Source organism: Humulus lupulus, chromosome 4 (assembly GCF_963169125.1).
Source record: "Humulus lupulus chromosome 4, drHumLupu1.1, whole genome shotgun sequence".
Taxonomy (NCBI): Eukaryota; Viridiplantae; Streptophyta; class Magnoliopsida; order Rosales; family Cannabaceae; genus Humulus; species Humulus lupulus.
The window spans coordinates 79,413,967-79,434,248 of NC_084796.1; the positions used below are offsets into that span (position 1 = coordinate 79,413,967).

The 20,282-nt window shown below is 36.6% G+C and overlaps 1 protein-coding gene and 1 non-coding gene across 2 annotated transcripts; one reads left to right on the top strand and one right to left on the bottom strand.

Annotated features, from left to right (window-relative positions):
• Positions 1–6,589: 6,589 nt before the first annotated feature.
• On the bottom strand, positions 6,590–6,697 carry LOC133833539 (small nucleolar RNA R71). The gene has a single exon (XR_009892915.1). It is a non-coding gene; the product is annotated as a small nucleolar RNA R71 (small nucleolar RNA).
• A 1,524-nt stretch (positions 6,698–8,221) lies between these two features.
• On the top strand, positions 8,222–11,657 carry LOC133832325 (uncharacterized). The gene is made up of 7 exons (XM_062262685.1): positions 8,222–9,092; positions 9,204–9,499; positions 9,676–9,870; positions 10,014–10,350; positions 10,543–10,868; positions 11,016–11,152; positions 11,537–11,657. The coding sequence occupies exons 1-7, from the start codon at positions 8,222–8,224 to the stop codon at positions 11,655–11,657; spliced, it is 2,283 nt and encodes a 760-aa protein (XP_062118669.1).
• Positions 11,658–20,282: the final 8,625 nt, after the last annotated feature.

A 20,282-nucleotide genomic window follows, 5' to 3' on the forward strand; every position in this document is an offset into this window, starting at 1 on the left:
AAGATTTGCATTCATACATTGAATATGGATCTTGATTAGTCTCTAGGGTTTGAAATATTTGATTCGTACTTTTGGTTTCTATTTTAGGCTAATGAACTTTGTAGTACTAGAGGTTATTTACCTCTTATTTACATTTTTTCGAGCCCATGTTGGTTTCAAAACTGACTTTAAGTGGCCTTTTTCATAGTTTTACCAAAAGTACGATTTCTTGTCAAATTTCCAGATTCCAACCATTATTTGGCCATGTTCTTGAGCCTCTGGTGCTATTTATTGCAACATCTTGATTCTCCAGGAACACTCTATTTTTTGAAAAATTTCCTCCTTTTTTCTATCCTCGAAAAGTTTTCTTAGAGTATTATTGTGTTCTGGCCATTTTTCTTTTGGTCAAGATACTAACTGCTAGGTTTTGTTATAGATGTCCGAGGAGCTTAGAGAACTTCACCAACATAGATTTGATGGATTCGAAAGAGAAATACAAAACATGGCCCAAGAACAAGGATGAGACCCCATGGAGGTTAGAGTAGTGGATTGCCCAGCTATAGTAGAGGCAACTCAGCGGCCCAAAGGCCAGAGGCATTGTTTGTACGTTGACCGAGGCGGAGGTCAACATTGCTTCCATCTCCAATGAAGCGGTCGATACACAACCTCAAGATTTAAGGCGGAGCACATCCCGAGCCAGTTGAAGAACTTGGGTGCTCTAACCAGCATTAGATCGCACTACCAGATTCCGACTGACGAGTACCTCGTTCCTCTTTATTGGGGATACAGAGAGGTCCCATTGGGGCGTATATGGGCTCAGGGCCTGGAGCCAATCTCACCTCTAGCTGGGAGCAACCCTTCCCCTCCATCAACACTTCATCAATTTCTTGAAGTACGTGGGGATTGCCCCCTTCTAGATGGGAGCAACCCTTCCAGAATGGCAACCAAGTTCTCACGTACCATAATGGGATTGTATGCTCTATACAAGTACCAAATGTGGCTCGAGCCTTCTCTACTGGAGATTTTGTATTCGTACAACTTCCGAGCGTGTCCAAAGTAAAATGGGAGTGACTTGGACAAGGTCTATACCTTGATAAAATATGCTTAGTTTCATTACAAGGGCCCCTACCAAAATGAAAGCCACACTGGCGATTTTAAAGATCACTTTTTCTTCACCGCCGACATCACGCTCTAGGCTAACCCAACTTTACTCTTGGTCTTTACCAAGGTTGGTAAGTCTTCTAGTTGCTTTCCAAACCTTCATTCATTAATTCTCGTATATCTTTTAGACTTAGTATCTTTTCTTCGTTCAGGTCCTTTAGTTCGCACCCCATTCATCCAAGCCTAACAGGATCGCCTGCATGCAATGAAAAAGCTTTTGGATGTGGAGCTAAATTTGAGTCAACTGGTGACTGCGGAGAACCTAATCAAGGCAAGGCTTCTCCAGGATGGGTAGCGTATCAATAACATGGATTTGACTAGGTTCAGGAACTCCATGAAGGCCTGGTCCACATAAACGGGTAGTTGCGTTAGCCAGGACACAATACAACCAGCTTTTGGCAGAGGAGCGCCATGAGAATTCTTAATGATCTTGTAGATAAATTGAGGCATGGTGATCCTGCTCAAGTTGTCGACTAGCTCGTGGTGGGGGGTGTTGGATCCAAAGCTGGAGGCTCCTAGAGAGCCCGTGAGGGGTGGACCCTTCACCTCCCTCTAAGAGGTAGCAAGTGCAAAGTTTCGGAAGGTGGCAGTCATCCCCCATTTTTGAAGTATCCTGAGGGATTCAACTCTTTAAGGATCTGCCGAGGTCCCCAGGACAGCTGAGGCTCCAAAACCCTCCCCGCCTCCGAGGGTATCCCAAACACTACGAGGGAGAGCTGGTGGAGCAATACAATGCCATGATGGAGCACTTTAGTGCTCGTCTAGAGGAAGGTAATCACTCACTCCATGTGATGGGGGATTGCATTCGAAAGCTCAAGCCTCCCAAGGAGAAGCCACGAGAGCCTCCAATCGGTCGGGCTCAGCTGGAGAGCCTATTTGCTGAGAAACTTGGCAACTTTATTGCTCCTTTGGTCACATAGCTCCTCTAGGGAATCAACTCCATGATGTGTTAGTTGACTGTACTTGATGCGCCTAACTGAGGGATTACAATGTAGCTTCTCTCTTCTCCTCATGCCACCAAGCCACCATCAAAGTAAGCATCCTCCTCTACTTTCCATGTATCTGCACTTTGGGTTTAGTACTATCTTTTCTTTTGTTTCAATCTTGCTTGATTTACAATTGTCTGGGTAACATTGTGATGGAGAAGTCACATGAGCTCCAATGGGCCAATGATAGAGTGGCCAAGCTGAAGAAGAAGGTCGATGCACCTGTCGAGGAGGTGAAAAACAGCAAACGACTATCAAGGAGGAGAAGTCCTGTTCTCAAGAGCTAGGAGAGGCTTCCATTGCAGCAGAGGAGAAAGCCAAGGCAACCCAAGAGGAGGGCAAGGCAGCCAAAGAAGAAGCCAAGGCGGCTAAGGATGAAACCAAAAAAACTCTGGAGGAGTTTTCCAAATTATGGGAGGATATGTCCAAGGTCCAGGAAGAAGCTAGAAAAGCCATGGAGGAGGCCAAAGTAGCTAAGGATGAAGCTTCTTGACATGCGGAGGAGGTTGATTCTCTTCGGAAGGCACGACAGGCTGGGGATGACCACAACGAGGCCTTGTACTCCCAGGTTGCATCCCTAAAGAAGGAGATAGATGATATTGTGGAGAATTCCATTTATCTAACATGGTTCCACGACCAAGATCTAGATTTGAGCTTCGCCGGCGATGCTAACGCCACCTGAGCACTCTTCGAGGAGCACCTATGGGTGAAAACTACCGTTGCGACTACTGGCCAGCGTCCATAGCATGACCCCATTGTAGACCTTATTGTGGAGGTTTCTCCAAGGTAGGATTAGGCCAAACCTTTAAGATTTTGTTTTCCTCTTGTACAATAGGCCTGAGAGCCATCATTTTGGGGCAAACACAATTTAAATGCTTTAGCCACAAGTAATGTTGTACACATTTTTTCAGTTGGTTTTTATGCTTTACTTGACTTGCCTTCTTTGCCTTTTACTTTCTTACACTTATATACAATGTTTATTAATAAAGAAAATTGGAATAAAAATATACAAGGTTTTACCAATTTCCTTACATAATGTGGTATCACGAAAAAAATCGAATTAGTTTAACCCTCAGTTTTATCCGCTCCGCTTGTGGTTCCATGTTTTTGGAAATTCGAGACTTGTGGTCCATGTTTTAGGCAAATCATGTGTTTGATCCTCACGAAGTAAGATGAGTTTTCAGGCTTACTTTTACAATATAGGGCTCTTAGACTTCATGATGCTAGATTTAATCTAAGGTGCCCCGTATATGCTCCTCTTGATGAGTTCTTTATGCCTGTTTCTTTTTGTATGCTTCGTGACACTAGATTTACTCTATGGTACCCTGTATACGTTCCTCTTATTGAGTTCCCTAGGTCTTACTTCTCATGGACTATCAACTCTCCAAAACTTTGCGACACTAGGAGATTGGTGGTGAAAAATGCATATTTATTGATCTCAAATGTTAAATTAAATTAAATTTTAATTAATATTTTCAGGAAATTAATGAAAATTATTTTTTACAACTGAAAATATTTAGTTTGAATTTAATTTGGTTTATTTTGCAGGAATTATGTGCATTTTGATACAAATAAAAAATAAAGTATTAATTGTGAAAGAAAGAGATGGAAAAGTGGCGTATTTGGAAAAATGATGAAATAAATGGTAGAAAAGAAGAGGGGCCCAACCCAAGTGATTTCTTTGATCTCAAGCCAGGACCAGCTTTACATTTCTCTCTATGTGACATGTGATCAATATTAAGATAAATCTTTGCTACTCCTATCTATCAAATACCAAGGATCCACAACCAATTAAGACAATGATTTCCCTCACAGAGTTTACCAAGATTATGCTTCGTTGGGAGTATTCTCAATCAGTCCCATTGTGTGCTAGAATTCCAAGGCATCAATATCTCAATTATATTTGACTAAATGGGAGAAATAAATTTGCTACAATTATTTTTCCATTATTATTTTATTCAAATTAATGAGAAAATAAATTCTAATTAATTCGCTTTTCATTTCCCATTAAACGGTTTTAGCATGACAAAATGCTATATAAAGGGGACCTTTTGTATATATTGTTGAGGATGTAATTTTCATTAGCAAAAGCTATAGTTAATTTAGTCTCATTTTGTCTATTTATTCTCATATTTTCTCTCTAGATTATTGTGAGAATGACTGGCTTTCTAGGCTAATTTCCTAGATAAGGTAAAAGATGATCCTATATGCAAGGTAAAATATTATTTGTGTTTTGATTCATCAAGTACTTCAAGTTTATACATTTGAGTAATATCATTTCTTCTATTTTTCTCTATCTCTCTATATCAATATATTTATCTATTTAGTATTATATAGAAATAGTCATGCTTTTTCTATGTGAACATAATAGTACAAATATATTGATATTATAATTTTATGATTAGTCTTTTATTGCATTATTGCCAATAAGGTATATTGTCATTCTTAGATTTTTCATAAGATTATTTTCTATGTTCCTAAGGTGAGAATTGTTATTACTCGAATACATTTTATTATATATGTTCTTCAAGTTTTATCTTTCCGATTAAATTGTTGGGAAGTGAACAATTTAATTGTGTTATATGTGTGAATCAAATACCAAATAAATGAGCCAAACATATAGGTGATTCTTGAAACCTTATCACTTTTGTTATTGAATTTTTCTACCAATTTTATTTGCTTTAATTTCATTATCAATATTTTCTCAAAAACCACCAACGATTTATTTACTCTTTGTGCTTAAAGTTCTACTAATCACTTTTTCATAAGATATCTCTCTGTGGACACGACCGCTCATACTACGCTACAACAACCGCTTTGTGAAGACAAGTTTTGGGTGCAGTAAAATTTTGGCGCCGTTCCCTGGTAGATAGTTATCAAAAGCTTAGTGGAATACACCGCCAAGAGGTAAGTATCTTATTTTATTATTATTTGCTATCTTTGTGTAGGATTGTGATTACTATTTTATTTTATATATATATTTTATTTAGTTGTTAGTATAATAAAAATATTTATGTATAAATCCATGTCTGTCGTTTCGTTCCATTTTTTTTTATTATGTTTAGTTCATATAGTTTAATATTAATAGGTTCTTAAAAAAAAGAATAAATAATTAAAAAAAAAAGGTCACATTTCCTTTTATAGTTTTTCTTTCTTTCTTTATTCTCTCTTATTTATTATTAACGTGATTTTATTATTGTAAAAAAAAATTAACATGAGTTATATTTTTTTTTCCTATTCTTTCCTATTATGTTTATTTGTTTATTGGTTAAATTTTATATATATATATATTTGTTAGCTTCAATTTTCATTTATTAGTAATTTTGTAACTTTTTGTATTTAATTATTTTTCTTGTTTTTTTCTTTTAGCTTTAAATTTATAGGTTTCATATTTGTAGATGATAATTTAGGTCCCATAATTTGTGTAATGCTAGATTTTAGATTAGCTTTAATTTAGGTTCTTTCTCTTCAATTCTTGTTTTAAAAATATGTTCATAAAATTTTAGCATAAAACTTTTAGTATTGGGAAACAATAGTGTAATGCTACAAGTGGTAAAAACTGAGAGTATTCTGTCTAGAAAGATTGGCTTTTAAGGTCTGTGATAGAGTACCCTCTACATTTTCCTGGGAACCTTGGTTCTGTCTAGGAAAGTGTGGGACGAAGCGGTACCTTGGCAACCTTCCCAATCGACCTGGGAATATTTTTTGTGTATGCCCTTGTATTATTACATTTTTGAACTTGTTACTATTAAAAAAAAAATAAGCTTGTTCTTTCAAAATAAGTAATTTATTTTACTTATTGGTCATTTGGTTGAAAAGGTTTGAATTGTGATTTTCCATACTCATCTAGTAACCTCAGGGAGTTCTGGTGAGGCATGTGAGATCATTTCAAATTGTCCAAATCTACCAAGGAACAAGTTTAAAAAAAAATTCTAAAAAAAATCTCTTTTTTTTTGTGTGGATGAATCGTCATAGAGATGAACTAGGGAGATTTGTAAGGAGACCCGACACCCCTAGTAACAACTCTTCCGATACATCCAACATTTCCTCTCCCACCTCAACAATTGCTCATAACCCTTTCGCAATAGCTCACATAAGGAAATTCAGCAGAGAAGTCTAAATGATTATCTCCATCCTACTCGTACTCCTACCCCTTCTTGTATCATCTTTCCACCTAATATGCCTAACTTTGAATTTAAACCTGGCATTATTCAACTCTTGCCAAATTTCCATTGGTTAGAAAATGAAAATCCTTATGTGCATATTAGGGAATTTGTGGAGGTAGTGGCCACTTTCTATAACCAAGCTAATATCGCGGATACTATGCGATTAAAGTTTTTTCCCTTCTCTTTGAATGATAAGGCTAAAAGCTGGTTATACTCTCTGAGACCAAGGTCTATTGGAACATGGGAAGAAATGACATCGTCATTCTTTCACAAATATTTCCCTAACCACAAGACCAATGGCTTAAAAAGACAAATTTTTACCTTTTCCCAAAAAGACAATGAAACTCTCTATCAAGTCTGGGAAAGGTTTAAAGAATTGTTGACTCTTTGTCCCCACCATGGCTATGAAAAATGGCGCCTAGTTAGCTATTTCTATGAAGGCCTCACAATTCGTGAACGCCAATTTGTAGAAATTATGTGCAATGGTGAATTCCTCCAAAAAGATCCTGAAGAGGCCTTGGAATATCTCAATGAGCTTGTAGAAAAATCTCATACTTGGACTGGTCCAAGTGCTACTAAAAGCACCAACAGAAATTGACCAGCAAGAATTTACCAATTGAGGGAGGAAGACAGTCTAAAAGCCCAAGTTGAGTCCTTAACAAAGAAACTCGAGACCTTTAAGACAAAAGGTGGGCAAGGACTACATATGATTTCCCAAGCAGAAACACGTGAGCCATGATTTGTTTGTGGAGAAACGGATCATTTAGTTAAGGACTGCTTAGCTTTTAGTGAAATGAGGGGGTTTATGAAGAGCAATGCAATGCCTTAGGGGCCTATAATAAGCCATTCTCTCATACGTACAACCCTGGTTGGAAAAACCACCCAAATTTCAGCTAGAGAGATCCCAACCAAGCACAATCTTCTGGAGGGCAATGGAGAAATGAGCACTAGTCTCAACCATCTAAGGCTCAATCTACTCCTCAAAACAATGCTCCACTTCGAAGGGGTTCTCTTGAGAACACCCTTCATTCATTCATGGAGGAGCAGGCCAAAATAAATCGTCAAATGATGGAAGAAATCAAGGAAATGAAAAGTCAATTTTCAAAACTGACTGGATCCTTGGTTAATTCTGAAAGAGGCAAACTTCCTTCTCAGCCTCAATTCAATACACAAGGGCAACATATGGCTCAAACCTCTAACTCCAACGATCAAAACGTTAAGGAGGCTAATGCCATCACAACTAGAAGTGGTAAAGCTTTGGAAGATCCACCGATACTAAATGCTACTTTAAAATCTCCAAATGTTGTCTCTGACAGTAATGCTTTTGCAAAAGTTCCATTTCCCTAGGCTCTAAGACCTGCTGGAAAAATTCCTGAAAATCGAGGAGAAATCCTTGAGCACTTGACACAAGTGAAGATAAATCTTCCTTTGCTTCACATCATCAAACAAGTGTCAGCCTATTCTAAAATCATCAAGGATCTTTGCACTGGAAAAAGGAAGCATCATGTCAAGAAGAATGCTTTCTTGACTGAGCAAGTAAGTGAGGTAATTGAACAAAAGACACCGCCAAAATACAAAGATCCTGGTTGTCCCACCATTTCCTGTCAAATTGGGACTCATGAATTTAGCCAAGCTTTGCTAGACTTAGGAGCGAGTGTCAATCTCATGCCTTATTCTGTTTACTCGCAACTTGGTCTTGGTGAAATCAAGCCTACTTCTGTAGTCTTACAGTCGGCTGATCATTCTATTAAGAAGCTTTGGGGTATTGTTGAGGATGTTCTTGTTCAAGTTGACAAATTCTATTACCCCGTTGACTTTCTCATTCTAGATACTTAATCTGAGGTTAACATGGAGTAAAAAATCCCTATCATACTTGGAAGACCTTTCCTTGCTACAGCTAATGCCCTTATTAACTGTAGGAATGGTCTCATGAAAATATCTTTTGGGAATATCACTCTCAAGGTCAATAATTTTCATGTTACAAAGCAACCACATGATGATGATGAGTGTTATCAGACATTTCTGATTGACACGTTCATTCCTGAGGAGATTCAATTGCAAAGCAATTCTGATGATCTTGATGAACTCCTCTCTTTTTCTGAAAGTTCGGATTTTGATGAGTCGATTAATGAAATTTCCTATTACAAAGACTCACAAAATGGAAGAACAAAGTGTTGGCAATCTCGCTTTGAAGAGCTACCTAGTGAAAGGGAAAAGTCAAAACCTTTTGTTGAAGAGGTTCCCATTGTTAAGTTATCCCAATTACCTGAGGGTTTAAAACATGTCTTCTTGGGAGATGGTGATACCTTTCCTGTTATCATTTCATCCAAACATGATCCTTCACAAGAAATTAAGCTACTGCAAAATCTTAAATCTACATTAGGTTGGATGATCGCTGATATTAAAGGTATTATCCCTTTAATTTGCTCCCATCGAATCAATCTGGAGGACGGGGCAATCCCTCGAAGAGATCCTCAAAGAAGATTGAACCCCTCAATGAAAGAAGTTGTGAAAAATGAAGTGCTAAAACTTCTGGATGCAGACATCATTTATCCAGTGCATGATAGAAAATGGGTTAGTCCAACTCAAGTAGTGCCCAAAAAGTCGGTTGTAACTGTTGTTGAAAATGAGCAAGGGGCCCTTGTCCCCACAAGAACTGTGACGGGTTGGCGCATGTGCATTGACTATCGAAAGTTGAATTCTGCCACCCGCAAAGATCATTTCCCCCTTCCATTCATTGACCAAATCCTTGAACGTGTGGCTGGTCATCCTTTCTATTGCTTTGTTGATGGCTATTCAGGCTACTATCAAATTGAGATTGCAATGGAGGATCAAGATAAGACCACTTTCACATGTCCTTTTGGTACTTATGCTTTTCGGTGTATGCCATTTGGACTGTGTAATGCACCAGCCACCTTCCAAAGGTGCATGATGAGTATTTTCAGTGACATGGTTGAAAAATGTATGGAAGTATTCATGGATGATTTAACAGTCTTTGGAAACTCTTTTGACGCATGTCTTCTTAATTTAGAAGCTGTTTTGACACGATGTATTGAGAAAGGTCTTGTACTCAATTGGGAAAAATGCCATTTCATGGTATCTTCAGGCATAGTCTTGAGACACATTATCTCTGAAAGAGGAATTGAGGTTGATCAGTCTAAGATTGATCTCATTTCTAATTTTCCCACTCCAAAAACTGTCAAAGATGTCAGATCTTTTCTTAGGCATGCTTGTTTTTATAGAAGGTTCATTCAAAACTTTTCAGTGATTTCTCATCCGCTATGTAACCTCTTAGCCAAAGATGGTACTTTTGAGTGGACTCCTAAGTTGAGGATGCTTTCCAAACACTTGTTGCAAAATTGACTTCTGCTCCTATTATGCAGTCACCTGATTGGAATTTGCCTTTTGAAATCATGTATGATGCCAGCAATTTCGTTGTGGGAGCTGTTTTGGGACAACGAAGGGAGGGGAAACCTTTTGTTGTCTACTATGCCAGTCGAGCTCTTAATAGTGCCCAAATGAACTATTCTACTACTGGAAAAGAGATGTTTCCCGTTGTCTTTGCTCTTGACAATTTCGTGCATACTTGATTGGCTCACCCATTATGATCTTCACAGATAATTCTGCCCTTAAGTACCTCCTTTCCAAAAAGGATGCTAAGGCGTGCTTAATACGGTGGATCCTTTTATTGCAAGAATTTGACATCACAATCAAAGACAAGAAAGGTGTTCAAAATGTTGTTGCGGATCACTTGTCCCAACTTGAATTCAGTGATTCCGCTAATGGTCCACCTATTCGTGATGATTTCCCCGATGAACAACTGCTTGTTGTTACTAAGTTACCGTGGTATGCACACATTGCTAACTGCTTAGTAACAGGTGAACTTCCTTCTGAGTGGAGTTCACAAGACAGACTCAAGTTTCTAGTTGAGGTGCACAATTTTTATTGGGATGATCCATACTTGTTAAAGTATTGCCTCGACCAGATCATGCAGAGATGCCTCCTTGATGATGAGGTGTCTAGTGTTCTGAAATTTTTTCATAATGATGCTTGTGGTGGTCACTTCTCTGTGAAGAAAACTGCTGCAAAAATCTTACAGTGTTATCTTTATTGGCCCACTTTTTTCAAAGACACCAATGAATTTTGCCGTTCATGTGTGAGGTGCCAGAAGTTAGGTTCTTTGTCCCGCCATCAAATGATGCCTTTGAACCCAATTCTTGTGATTGAGATATTTGATTGTTGGGGAAAAGATTTTATGGGACCATTTCCATCTTCTTCTGGTTACATTTACATTCTCCTTGTTGTGGATTATGTTTCCAAATGGGTCGAGGTTGTACCCTGTCAAACCAACGATAATGAAACAATTACCAAGCTCTTGAAAGAGAATATTTTGTCAAGGTTCAGTACGCCTCGTGCCATCATTAGTGATCAAGGCATTCATTTTCGCAATAAGTCTTTTGAGGCTCTCATGCGCAAATATGGTGTACTTCATAAGGTTGTTAATTCCTATCATCCACAAACCAATGGGCAAGCAGAGTTAGCCAATAGGGAGATAAAACAAATTCTTGAAAAAACGGTAAATCCCGACTGAAAAGATTGGTCTTCTCGTCTTCTTGACGCACTCTGGGCATACTGTATTGCTTTCAAATCCCCTCTTGGGATGTCTCCCTATCGACTTGTTTATGGGAAAGCCTGTCATTTGCCTATTGAACTTGAGCATAAGGCATATTGGGCTGTCAAAGCCCTTAATTTTGATCTTAGTGCTGCAGGCATTAATCGTAAACTCCAGCTGTCAAAAATTGAGGAGTTGCGCAATGATGCATATGACAATTCCAGGATATGCAAGGAAAAAAATGAAAGGTGCTCATGATAAACAAATCCTGCAAAAGCATTTCGAGGTTAATCAAAAGGTGCATCTTTATGATTCTTGGTTGCATTTCCACCCACATAAGTTGAGATCATGATGGATTGGTCCATTTGTGGTGACACAAGTTTTTCCCAATGGTTCTATTGAGGTTAAGGACCCAATCGATGGGAGAATTTTCAGAGTCAATGGTCAGAGATTGAAGCATTACATCAAGAGTGTGAGTCATGTCGAAGAGGTCTTCCTTGAGGACCCTGTTTATACACTTTGAGTGGTTTATTTCTTTTACATGTTTTATTTTATTTTATTTTTCTGTTTTTATTTTATTTTTGTGTGTTTTCGTTTTTTTGTTTGTTTTTGGTTTGTTTTGTTGTTATCAGGCAGTTTCAACTATCGCCCCATGGATATTGTCATCTACCAGGTGTTCTCTTTCCTTATCCTTTTCCTTATGTATGTGTTTTGACATTGAGGTCACTGTCTGATTTTCGGTTGGGGTGGTGAGCTCTGGTGAGCATTCATTTGGAGAATTACATTGTTGTGTTGAATTCTTAAGTCAAATTTTCTCAAAATTTTCTAAGCAAGATTGAAAAATATGGGGTTTGAGTTGGTTTTTCCTATGTTTGGCTATTACAGAGTAATTTCCAGAGTTCTTTAATGCACTTTCCAAACATGTGGTAAGATGGTTGTTAACACAAATAGTTGAGAAAATTTTCAAGTTTAAAGTTTTCCATTTCTTGGTGAGTTGTGAGAGTTGAGAAAACGACTTTTTGAACTTTTATTGATCATTTGAGTTGATGAATTCAAATTTTTGGAATTTAAAACATGACATGTACTGGAGGGATAATTTCATGTTTAGAAGAGCCTTTGTTGTAATTTTATTTTCATGTTTCCTTTTGTTCAAGTATTTATATGTTGCCTCTTGTAAAAAAAATAAAAAAAAATTAAATAAAAAAAAGAAAAATAATGATAATAATAGAACAAGAGCAACATTTCGTTATTGTGTTTTCTTTTTTATGTTATTGTCAAAAAAAAATTGTTCCATATTAAAAAAATGAATGAAAGAAACATCACTTCATATGTTTCTTAAAAAAATAAGTGTTCTTTTCTATATTTATAATTTTCTTTTAGTTGGCTCTTTATTCTTCAAGTTTCTTGTGTAAATCCCAAAGGTTGTTTGTCATTTGAATTCTAATTATTTGATTTGTCTATCATGTGATCAATATTTGTTCAAATTGTTTGTCTTAAAAAGTTTTGCCCTCTCTCATTTGAGCGTTAAGTGTTACAATTCCAACTCCAAGTGTGTCATCTGTCCCATAAAAAAAAAATACTTTCAATGTGTGTGAGGAATTTGGAGTTGAGTCCTTTATGCTTTTGAGTTTTTTTTTTATACTATTTGTGTTATGGCTTGTGGTAAGAAATGGATATGGTTTGGTGCACACACACACAACTCTAGGGTTACAACTAAATAGTTTGCATAGCAATTTCTGAATGCTTGATGATATTTTCAAAGTGCTTGGTTGGTTTTGATTGGGTTGACTTAATTATTCAGCTTGATAATTTTCTTCTCCACTTGAATTGCTAGGGACTAGCAATAAGTTGGTTGGGGGGTGTGAATGGTGGTGAAAAATTCATATTTATTGATCTCAAATGTTAAATTAAATTAAATTATAATTAATATTTTCAAGAAATTAATGAAAAATATATTTTACAACTGAAAACATTTAGTTTGAATTTAATTTGGTTTATTTTGCAGGAATTATGTGCATTTTGATACAAATAAAAAAGAAAGAATTAATTGCGAAAGAAAGAGATGGAAAAGTGGCGTATTTGGAATAATGATGAAATAAATGGTAGAAAAGAAGAGGAGCCCAACCCAAGTGATTTCTTTGATCTCAAGCCAGGCCCAGCTTTACATTTCTCTCTACGTGACATGTGATCAATATTAAGATAAATCTTTGCTACTCCTATCTATCAAATACCAAGGATCCACATCCAATTAAGACAATGATTTCCCTGACAGAGTTTACCAAGATTATGCTTCGTTGGTAGTATTCTCAATCAGTCCCATTGTGTGCTAGAATTCCAAGGCATCAATATCTCAATTATATTTGACTAAATTGGAGAAATCAATTTGCTACAATTAGTTTTCCATTATTATTTTATTCAAATTAATGAGAAAATCAATTCTAATTAATTCGCTTTTCATTTCCCATTAAACGGTTTTAGCATGACAAAATGCTATATAAAGGGGACCTTTTGTATATATTGTTGAGGATGTAATTTTCATTAGCAAAAGCTATAGTTAATTTAGTCTCATTTTGTCTATTTCTTCTCATATTTTCTCTCTAGATTATTGTGAGAATGACTGGCTTTCTAGGCTAATTTCCTAGATAAGGTAAAAGATGATCCTATATGCGAGGTAAAATATTATTTGTGTTTTGATTCATCAAGTACTTCAAGTTTATACATTTGAGTAATATCATTTCTTCTATTTTTCTCTATCTCTCTATATCAATATATTTATCTATTTAGTATTATATAGAAATAGTCATGCTTTTTCTATGTGAACATAATAGTACAAATATATTGATATTATAATTTTATGATTAGTCTTTTATTGCATTATTGCCAATAAGGTATATTGTCATTCTTAGATTTTTCATAAGATTATTTTCTATGTTCCTAAGGTGAGAATTGTTATTACTCGAATACATTTTATTATATATGTTCTTCAAGTTTTATCTTTCCGATTAAATTGTTGGGAAGTGAACAATTTAATTGTGTTATATGTGTGAATCATAACCCAAATAAGTGAGCCAAACATATAGGTGATTCTTGAAACCTTATCACTTTTGTTATTGAATTTTTCTACCAATTTTATTTGCTTTAATTTCATTATCAATATTTTCTCATAAACCACCAACGATTTATTTACTCTTTGTGATTAAAGTTCTACTAATCACTTTTTGATAAGATATCTCTCTGTGGACACGACCGCCCATACTACACTACAACAACCGCTTTGTGAAGACAAGTTTTGGGCGTAATCACTAGGTTTACTCTATGGTACCTCGTATAGGTTCCTCTTGTTGAGTTCCTTATGTCTTACTTTCCAAGCAACTACTCTCATGGGATGACTTAACTCATTTCTTATGCCCCCCAAGTGATCGAAGACAGAGGTCTTCATTCACTTATCCATGTGTGCGAGCAAGTACATATTTGGGTGTTAAAACTTTATTAGAATAAAAAAAAAGTACAAGCATATTTTCTAAATGTCATCTATCGTCTTTGGTGCTTTCATTGAGAGATCAAATTATGCTTACAACCTTTCCATCCTGAAACCTTATCTGCAATCATGGTGCTAACTCAAAGCCAAATATCAACATATGATGGAGAGTCAGAAAGGCCTGGAGACCAAAGGGACTTTTGAGCAGTCAGCCCTGCTGGAGAAGGAATTTCGGGCCCAAACATTCTGGAAAGCAACCTCTTGGTTGAGCAAGAGAATGCGACCTATGGAGCTAGCTTGCCCACTCCAATAGGCTTATTGATGTGATCCTATCTTGATTGCCACATCCTGTTATTGATTTAAATGTAAGAAGGAGGGCAAGTGGATCTCAAAGGAGTAGATAGTGAAGGCATGGCCACCCCAACATGAGTCGTTCAGTTCGAAATGCCACTCCGAGCACTATGCCATCAAGGCAGATTCCTAGAAATTACTGACCTGTAGACACTCAGAGGAATGAGAAAATGACTCATGTGTCTTGAGGACAACTTGATCAACCTGGACGAGGTGGTACAAATGCAAGGCGAGGTGGGGTTCCCCCAAATCCACCAGCTCAAGTCCCTCATAATAACACAGTTCAAAAAGAGGGCCTACTCTCTGTAAGGTAGAATGGGGTGGATGATGGTTGACCTAGAGTTGTGCACCCAGATGGACGACAAGTGGCTTCCCCAATAAGGAATCCATCATTGCCAATATGCCATCCATCAGCCCAGCAAGCTCTGTCGCCCCCATAAGCTCAAGGGAGTGTATACCTTCAAAGGCATGAATGTAGAAACTTTGTTCATAGAGAGGTTACTCGTGTCACTCGAATTCGAGTCCGTGTTGACAATCAAACTCACCGACCTCATCAACGAATGGTGAATTTTGCTGAAGATAGCTATTAGATGGAGAGCCATGATGAAGACAGGTCATAATGTGTTCATACCACTCACTCTCAAAGGCAAGAGGTTGACCCGAGAGAACACCTCAACTGTACTCATAGTTTCAGCGGAAACCGTCAGCCCGACCTATGTGAGCACTTAAACTTATAGCTAAGACAACCATGTTGGGATTATGAGCTGAGTTATAATCAGCCAAGAGAAAACCCTCCTGTGAGGCATGATAATGGGAATGGTCCAATGAACTGAGCTCCAGCTTGGATGGACGATAACCCAGATAACGCGCAGCCCGAATTGAGAGCTAATCATCATCTCCCAAATAATCTGATTGTGAGGGATCCAACCCCATATCGATTTGCTATGATGGAGGAACATATGAGGCTCCTTCTAAAAGAAACAAATAATGATGACTGTTACTCTGATGAAGAACTAGAGCCCTTTGTTCCTCACATTTCCCCAGCTCCATATCCACCTGGTTTTAAGATTCCACATATGTCGACCTAATACGAAACTACTGATCCGTCTAACCACATCGGGACCTTCAACAACTTAATGAGGGCCCATAATGTAGGTTTTGACCTGCACTGTGTTTTTTTCCCAGCCACCTTGATTGGAGGTGCCAAATTATGGTTTCACCAGTTCAAGAGGCATAATCACTTCCTGGAATCAATTGTCGTCAGATTTAAAGAAGCAGTTTCGAGCTACCAAGGAGATACGGGTGGAGACCAACTCCTTGGAAAACATAAAGCAGCAACTGGGAGAGTCTCTCAAGACTTACATAAACTAGTTTGCAAATATTGCTGCTCGAGCACGAGATGTCAATGTCAGTGCCAAGTGAATGGCAATGAGCTCTAGGATCAACGTAGGAGGTGAGTTATGGAATTAACTCCAAAGGAAAGGATTTCAAAACATAGATGAATTAACCTAGAGGAGGCGATGTCCACCATAGCAGGAGTGAAAAGTGTTGCATTTTAATCCACTAGAGTGGTGACAAACGTTGTAGCATCAGCTCGGATAGTTACACATAACAACTAGATGGGTAATAATAATAAGAGGAATGGGAACAATGAAGGTGACCAAGCAGGGTCAAAGAAAAATAAAGATGGGGATAAGTACACCTCAATTTTCACTGTGTATGTTGATCTAACAGATACATGAAAAAGCATATACCTAGCTAACTTTACTCGCCTTCCTTTTAAAAAGCCTGAGCCCTTGAGATATCAATTCGCTAAGAAAGATCCGTTGAAGTTTTTTCGTTACCATAACGACATCGATCATACTACAGACAATTTCCATCAGCTGAAAGATGAGATTGAGAAACTGATTCGGGCTAGACAGTTTGAACAATATGCTTGAAATCTGGTGGCCCTTAACCACCAAGTCACAGAGAATCCGTGACCAACTCTAGGTAATAAGCCAATTCCATCTGAAACTCTTCCTACTTGGGAAAACCCTCTCATCCCACCTTTAGTAGAAGGGAGGCACATAACAACAATTTGAGGTGTGCCACATTAAGTTGGAACTAGTAATGTGGCCCAGAAGAGATATATACAGGAGCTGAAGACCCACAATCGTGCGACGTAAACTTCCGAGTAGTGCTTGCCAAAGCAGCAAAGAATGGATATACAACCCATCATGTTTACAAAAGAGGACACCAACCAACCATTTTCATGGAAACATATTCTTGATATAACCAGACAGTGATGAACCCTGTCGGCCAAGATCATACATGTTTCATGACTGAGCATAATGTATGATGAGCCAACATCATGCCTTTTGGGCTAAAGAATGCTGTAACAACGTATCAAAGATTGTTGAACAAAATTTTTGCTAACAAGATCGGCCGAAACATGGAGGTGTATATCGATGACATGCTAGTCAAGTCAAAGACGACCAATAACCATGTGGCCGACCTGGAAGAATGCTTCGCCGTGCTGAGAAAATACAACATGAAGCTAAATCCCCAGAAATGTACCTTTCGTGTGTCATCACAAAAGTTCTTAGGCTTCATCATAAACTCTAGGGGGATTGAGGCCAACTTAGAGAATATCACGTACTCACTAGAAATGCCTTCTCCTAGGCCGCAGAAGGATGTCCAGAGTTTCACAGGGAGAATTGTTGCTCTGAATCACTTTGTGTAAAAATACACTGATAATTGTCTTCTTTTCTATAACTTATTAAGGGGGAACAAAAAATTTGAGTGGACGGACAAGTGCGAGCTAGCATTTAAAGATCTAAAGAAACATTTGGCTGAACTCCCCATTCTATTGAAGCTTATCAATAGTGAGGCTTTGTATCTGTATCTGGCTATGATCGAAAATGAAGTCAGTTTTGTTTTAGTTCGAGAAGAATATCAAACTCAGAAGCTGGTCTATTACACCAGCAAAAGCTTCTGGGAGCTGAAACTCGATAACCATTGATGGAGTAACTTGCATTCTGCCTAGTCTTAGACTCGAGGAAGTTATAACCTTACAACTTCTTGTCCCACACAATACACGTCCTAATCGATCAAACATCAAGGTAGGTATTGCAAAAGCCTGAGATATCTAGACGATTGTTAATGTATGCCATCGAACTCGGTCAGATTGAGATTTTATATGAACCACGATCATAGTCCCACAAGTACACTAAAGGTGGGAGGACGCTAAAGGTGCTTGACCTGAACAACTCCCACACGTAATTTGGTCGTACAGAACCTCTCACCACACGTCTATTGGTCATACTCCATTTTCTTTAACCTTTGGAAGTGAGGCAATGCTCCTAGTCAAAGCCTTAATAGCGACACACATGCAAAATACTTTGTCGTTGGAACTAAGAGTGTAAATAAGAGATACACAACATAATTGGGTATTAAAAAATTTATAAATACCTGCTAGGATCATACATATATTAAATCACATTCAAATAGTTTAGAGATTACCTCTTGAAGCCTATCAAGTATCCAGGAATCATTTTGTTTAAATCAATGATCTTCCAATCCAAATTTTGAAAGTTCACACCTTGATCTTCCATACCAATGATCAAACACACAAAGACGCGTGTGGGCATATAGGATTCAAAAGGTTGATTTTGGATTCTGTAGATGTACTCAACACATGAGATCTAGAGAGGTTTGATTGAGAGAATATGTATTGGTTAATTTTTCAAGTTTAGAAAAATTATCGCTTTCATTTTAGAGAGAAAGAGTCCAATAGTCTATGAAAACCACTTTTTGTTTTTCTTCTTCTCGAAATATCGCTTCTTTTCAGGTTTATAAAGATAATTAACTAATTTAATTAATATTAATTTTATTTTAAATAAATGTGATAAGTTATAACCCATTTAATTATTTAATTTAAATAATTTAAAAAAAAGAATAATTAAATAAAAAAATTATTTGAAATTCAAAATTCAAATAACAGGGATAGGAAATCCCTGTGAGTGGCGCCACATTAGGGTTTTCCCTGATTTTCTTATTTGTTTATTTAAGATAATATATTTATCTCAAAATAAATATTAGTTCATTCAAAATGAACTTTATCTTAAAATATCAGTTTTAAATAAATAAATGAACATCTTATTCCAAATAAGATAATTACTAATCTCATTATATTAATCCAAAAATGATTAATATTTAGTTTAACCAATATGTTTTCAAAATAACAACTATATAGTTGAATAATTAGTTAGTTTATAATTAATCAATTGCCATAATTATCACATAATTATTTCCTTGCCTTGGAAAACTAATTCCTTTGCAATTAAGTCTTTCTCTCTACATATGTTTCTTTCCTTACCCTGGACAATGTATGATGGAGGTGATTTGGGGACCATGGACCTATAATAGGGAGCTCCAATAAAACAAATTATTAATTATACTTTTTAATCTAATAATCTTATTTATTAATTCCATGATTACTCCACTATAAATATGCAATTACACTCTATGTTTTTATAGAATTATATTTACAGAGTTTTCTCTTGTAGTCCATTGATATAATCAATAAATGTAGTTTTATCCTCCATTTAGTGGTTCGTTGATTAGAGGTCGTCAAGATTACTGTTTTACCCTTCTAATTACCTCTTGATGCTTAAGTACCATTAATTCACTAGCAAATAATTAATCTATAATCATATTATAGATTTGAGATCTATAACTATTCTTTTCAAGAATTATCCCTTAAGGTAACCAATATTCGATCTGTTAGGAAAATATAGATTCCATTATTGTAAATCATGTTCCCACCCATTCATGATATTGAATCTACAAAACAAAATTCATTAGCCTCATTATACAAAGAAACCTTAACTAGTGAATCAAAAGATCCAATAAACACAAACACGAGTTCATGAATACTCAAGATTTAGAATGATCTACAAAAGATCATCTATTATGATAAGAATTAAATCTTTATGTTAAACATCATGTTTAGAAAGATAAGTAATTCTCATCGGTCCTGTCATATATAATCTCTATTATATACAACACATTTACTAAGATGTCTATCCACATCAGTAATATGAATCTAGATCACTTGTATCCCTTATGCTTAGTAAACCGCACTAGTAACTATTCATTAAAGATTTCATACTTTAATATGTTAGTGACTATTTTATTCATTATATATGATCTTAATTCTCTCGTACTAATACAAGATCATATTCTCGTGAATGAATAAGATATTTTCTTTATATTAATATAATTAATTCAAACAATAATTTCAACATTCAAATATAATAAAATTATACTTTTATTTAAATCAATAAAATGTATTTACATGCTTTTAGGGTATTAATCCTCACACCATCGAGATCTTACCTTAAACTTTGTTTCCCTTTCTTCTCAAAAAATCCCGAGTCCTCAAGCTAGACCTCCACCTTCTATTTCTTTCACTCATTCTTTCTCTAGCCTACTTCTCCTTCTCCTTCTTCTTGTGTTGTAAAAAAAAAATAGAGCTAAGCCCTCTCTATTTATAGGCTCCAAGG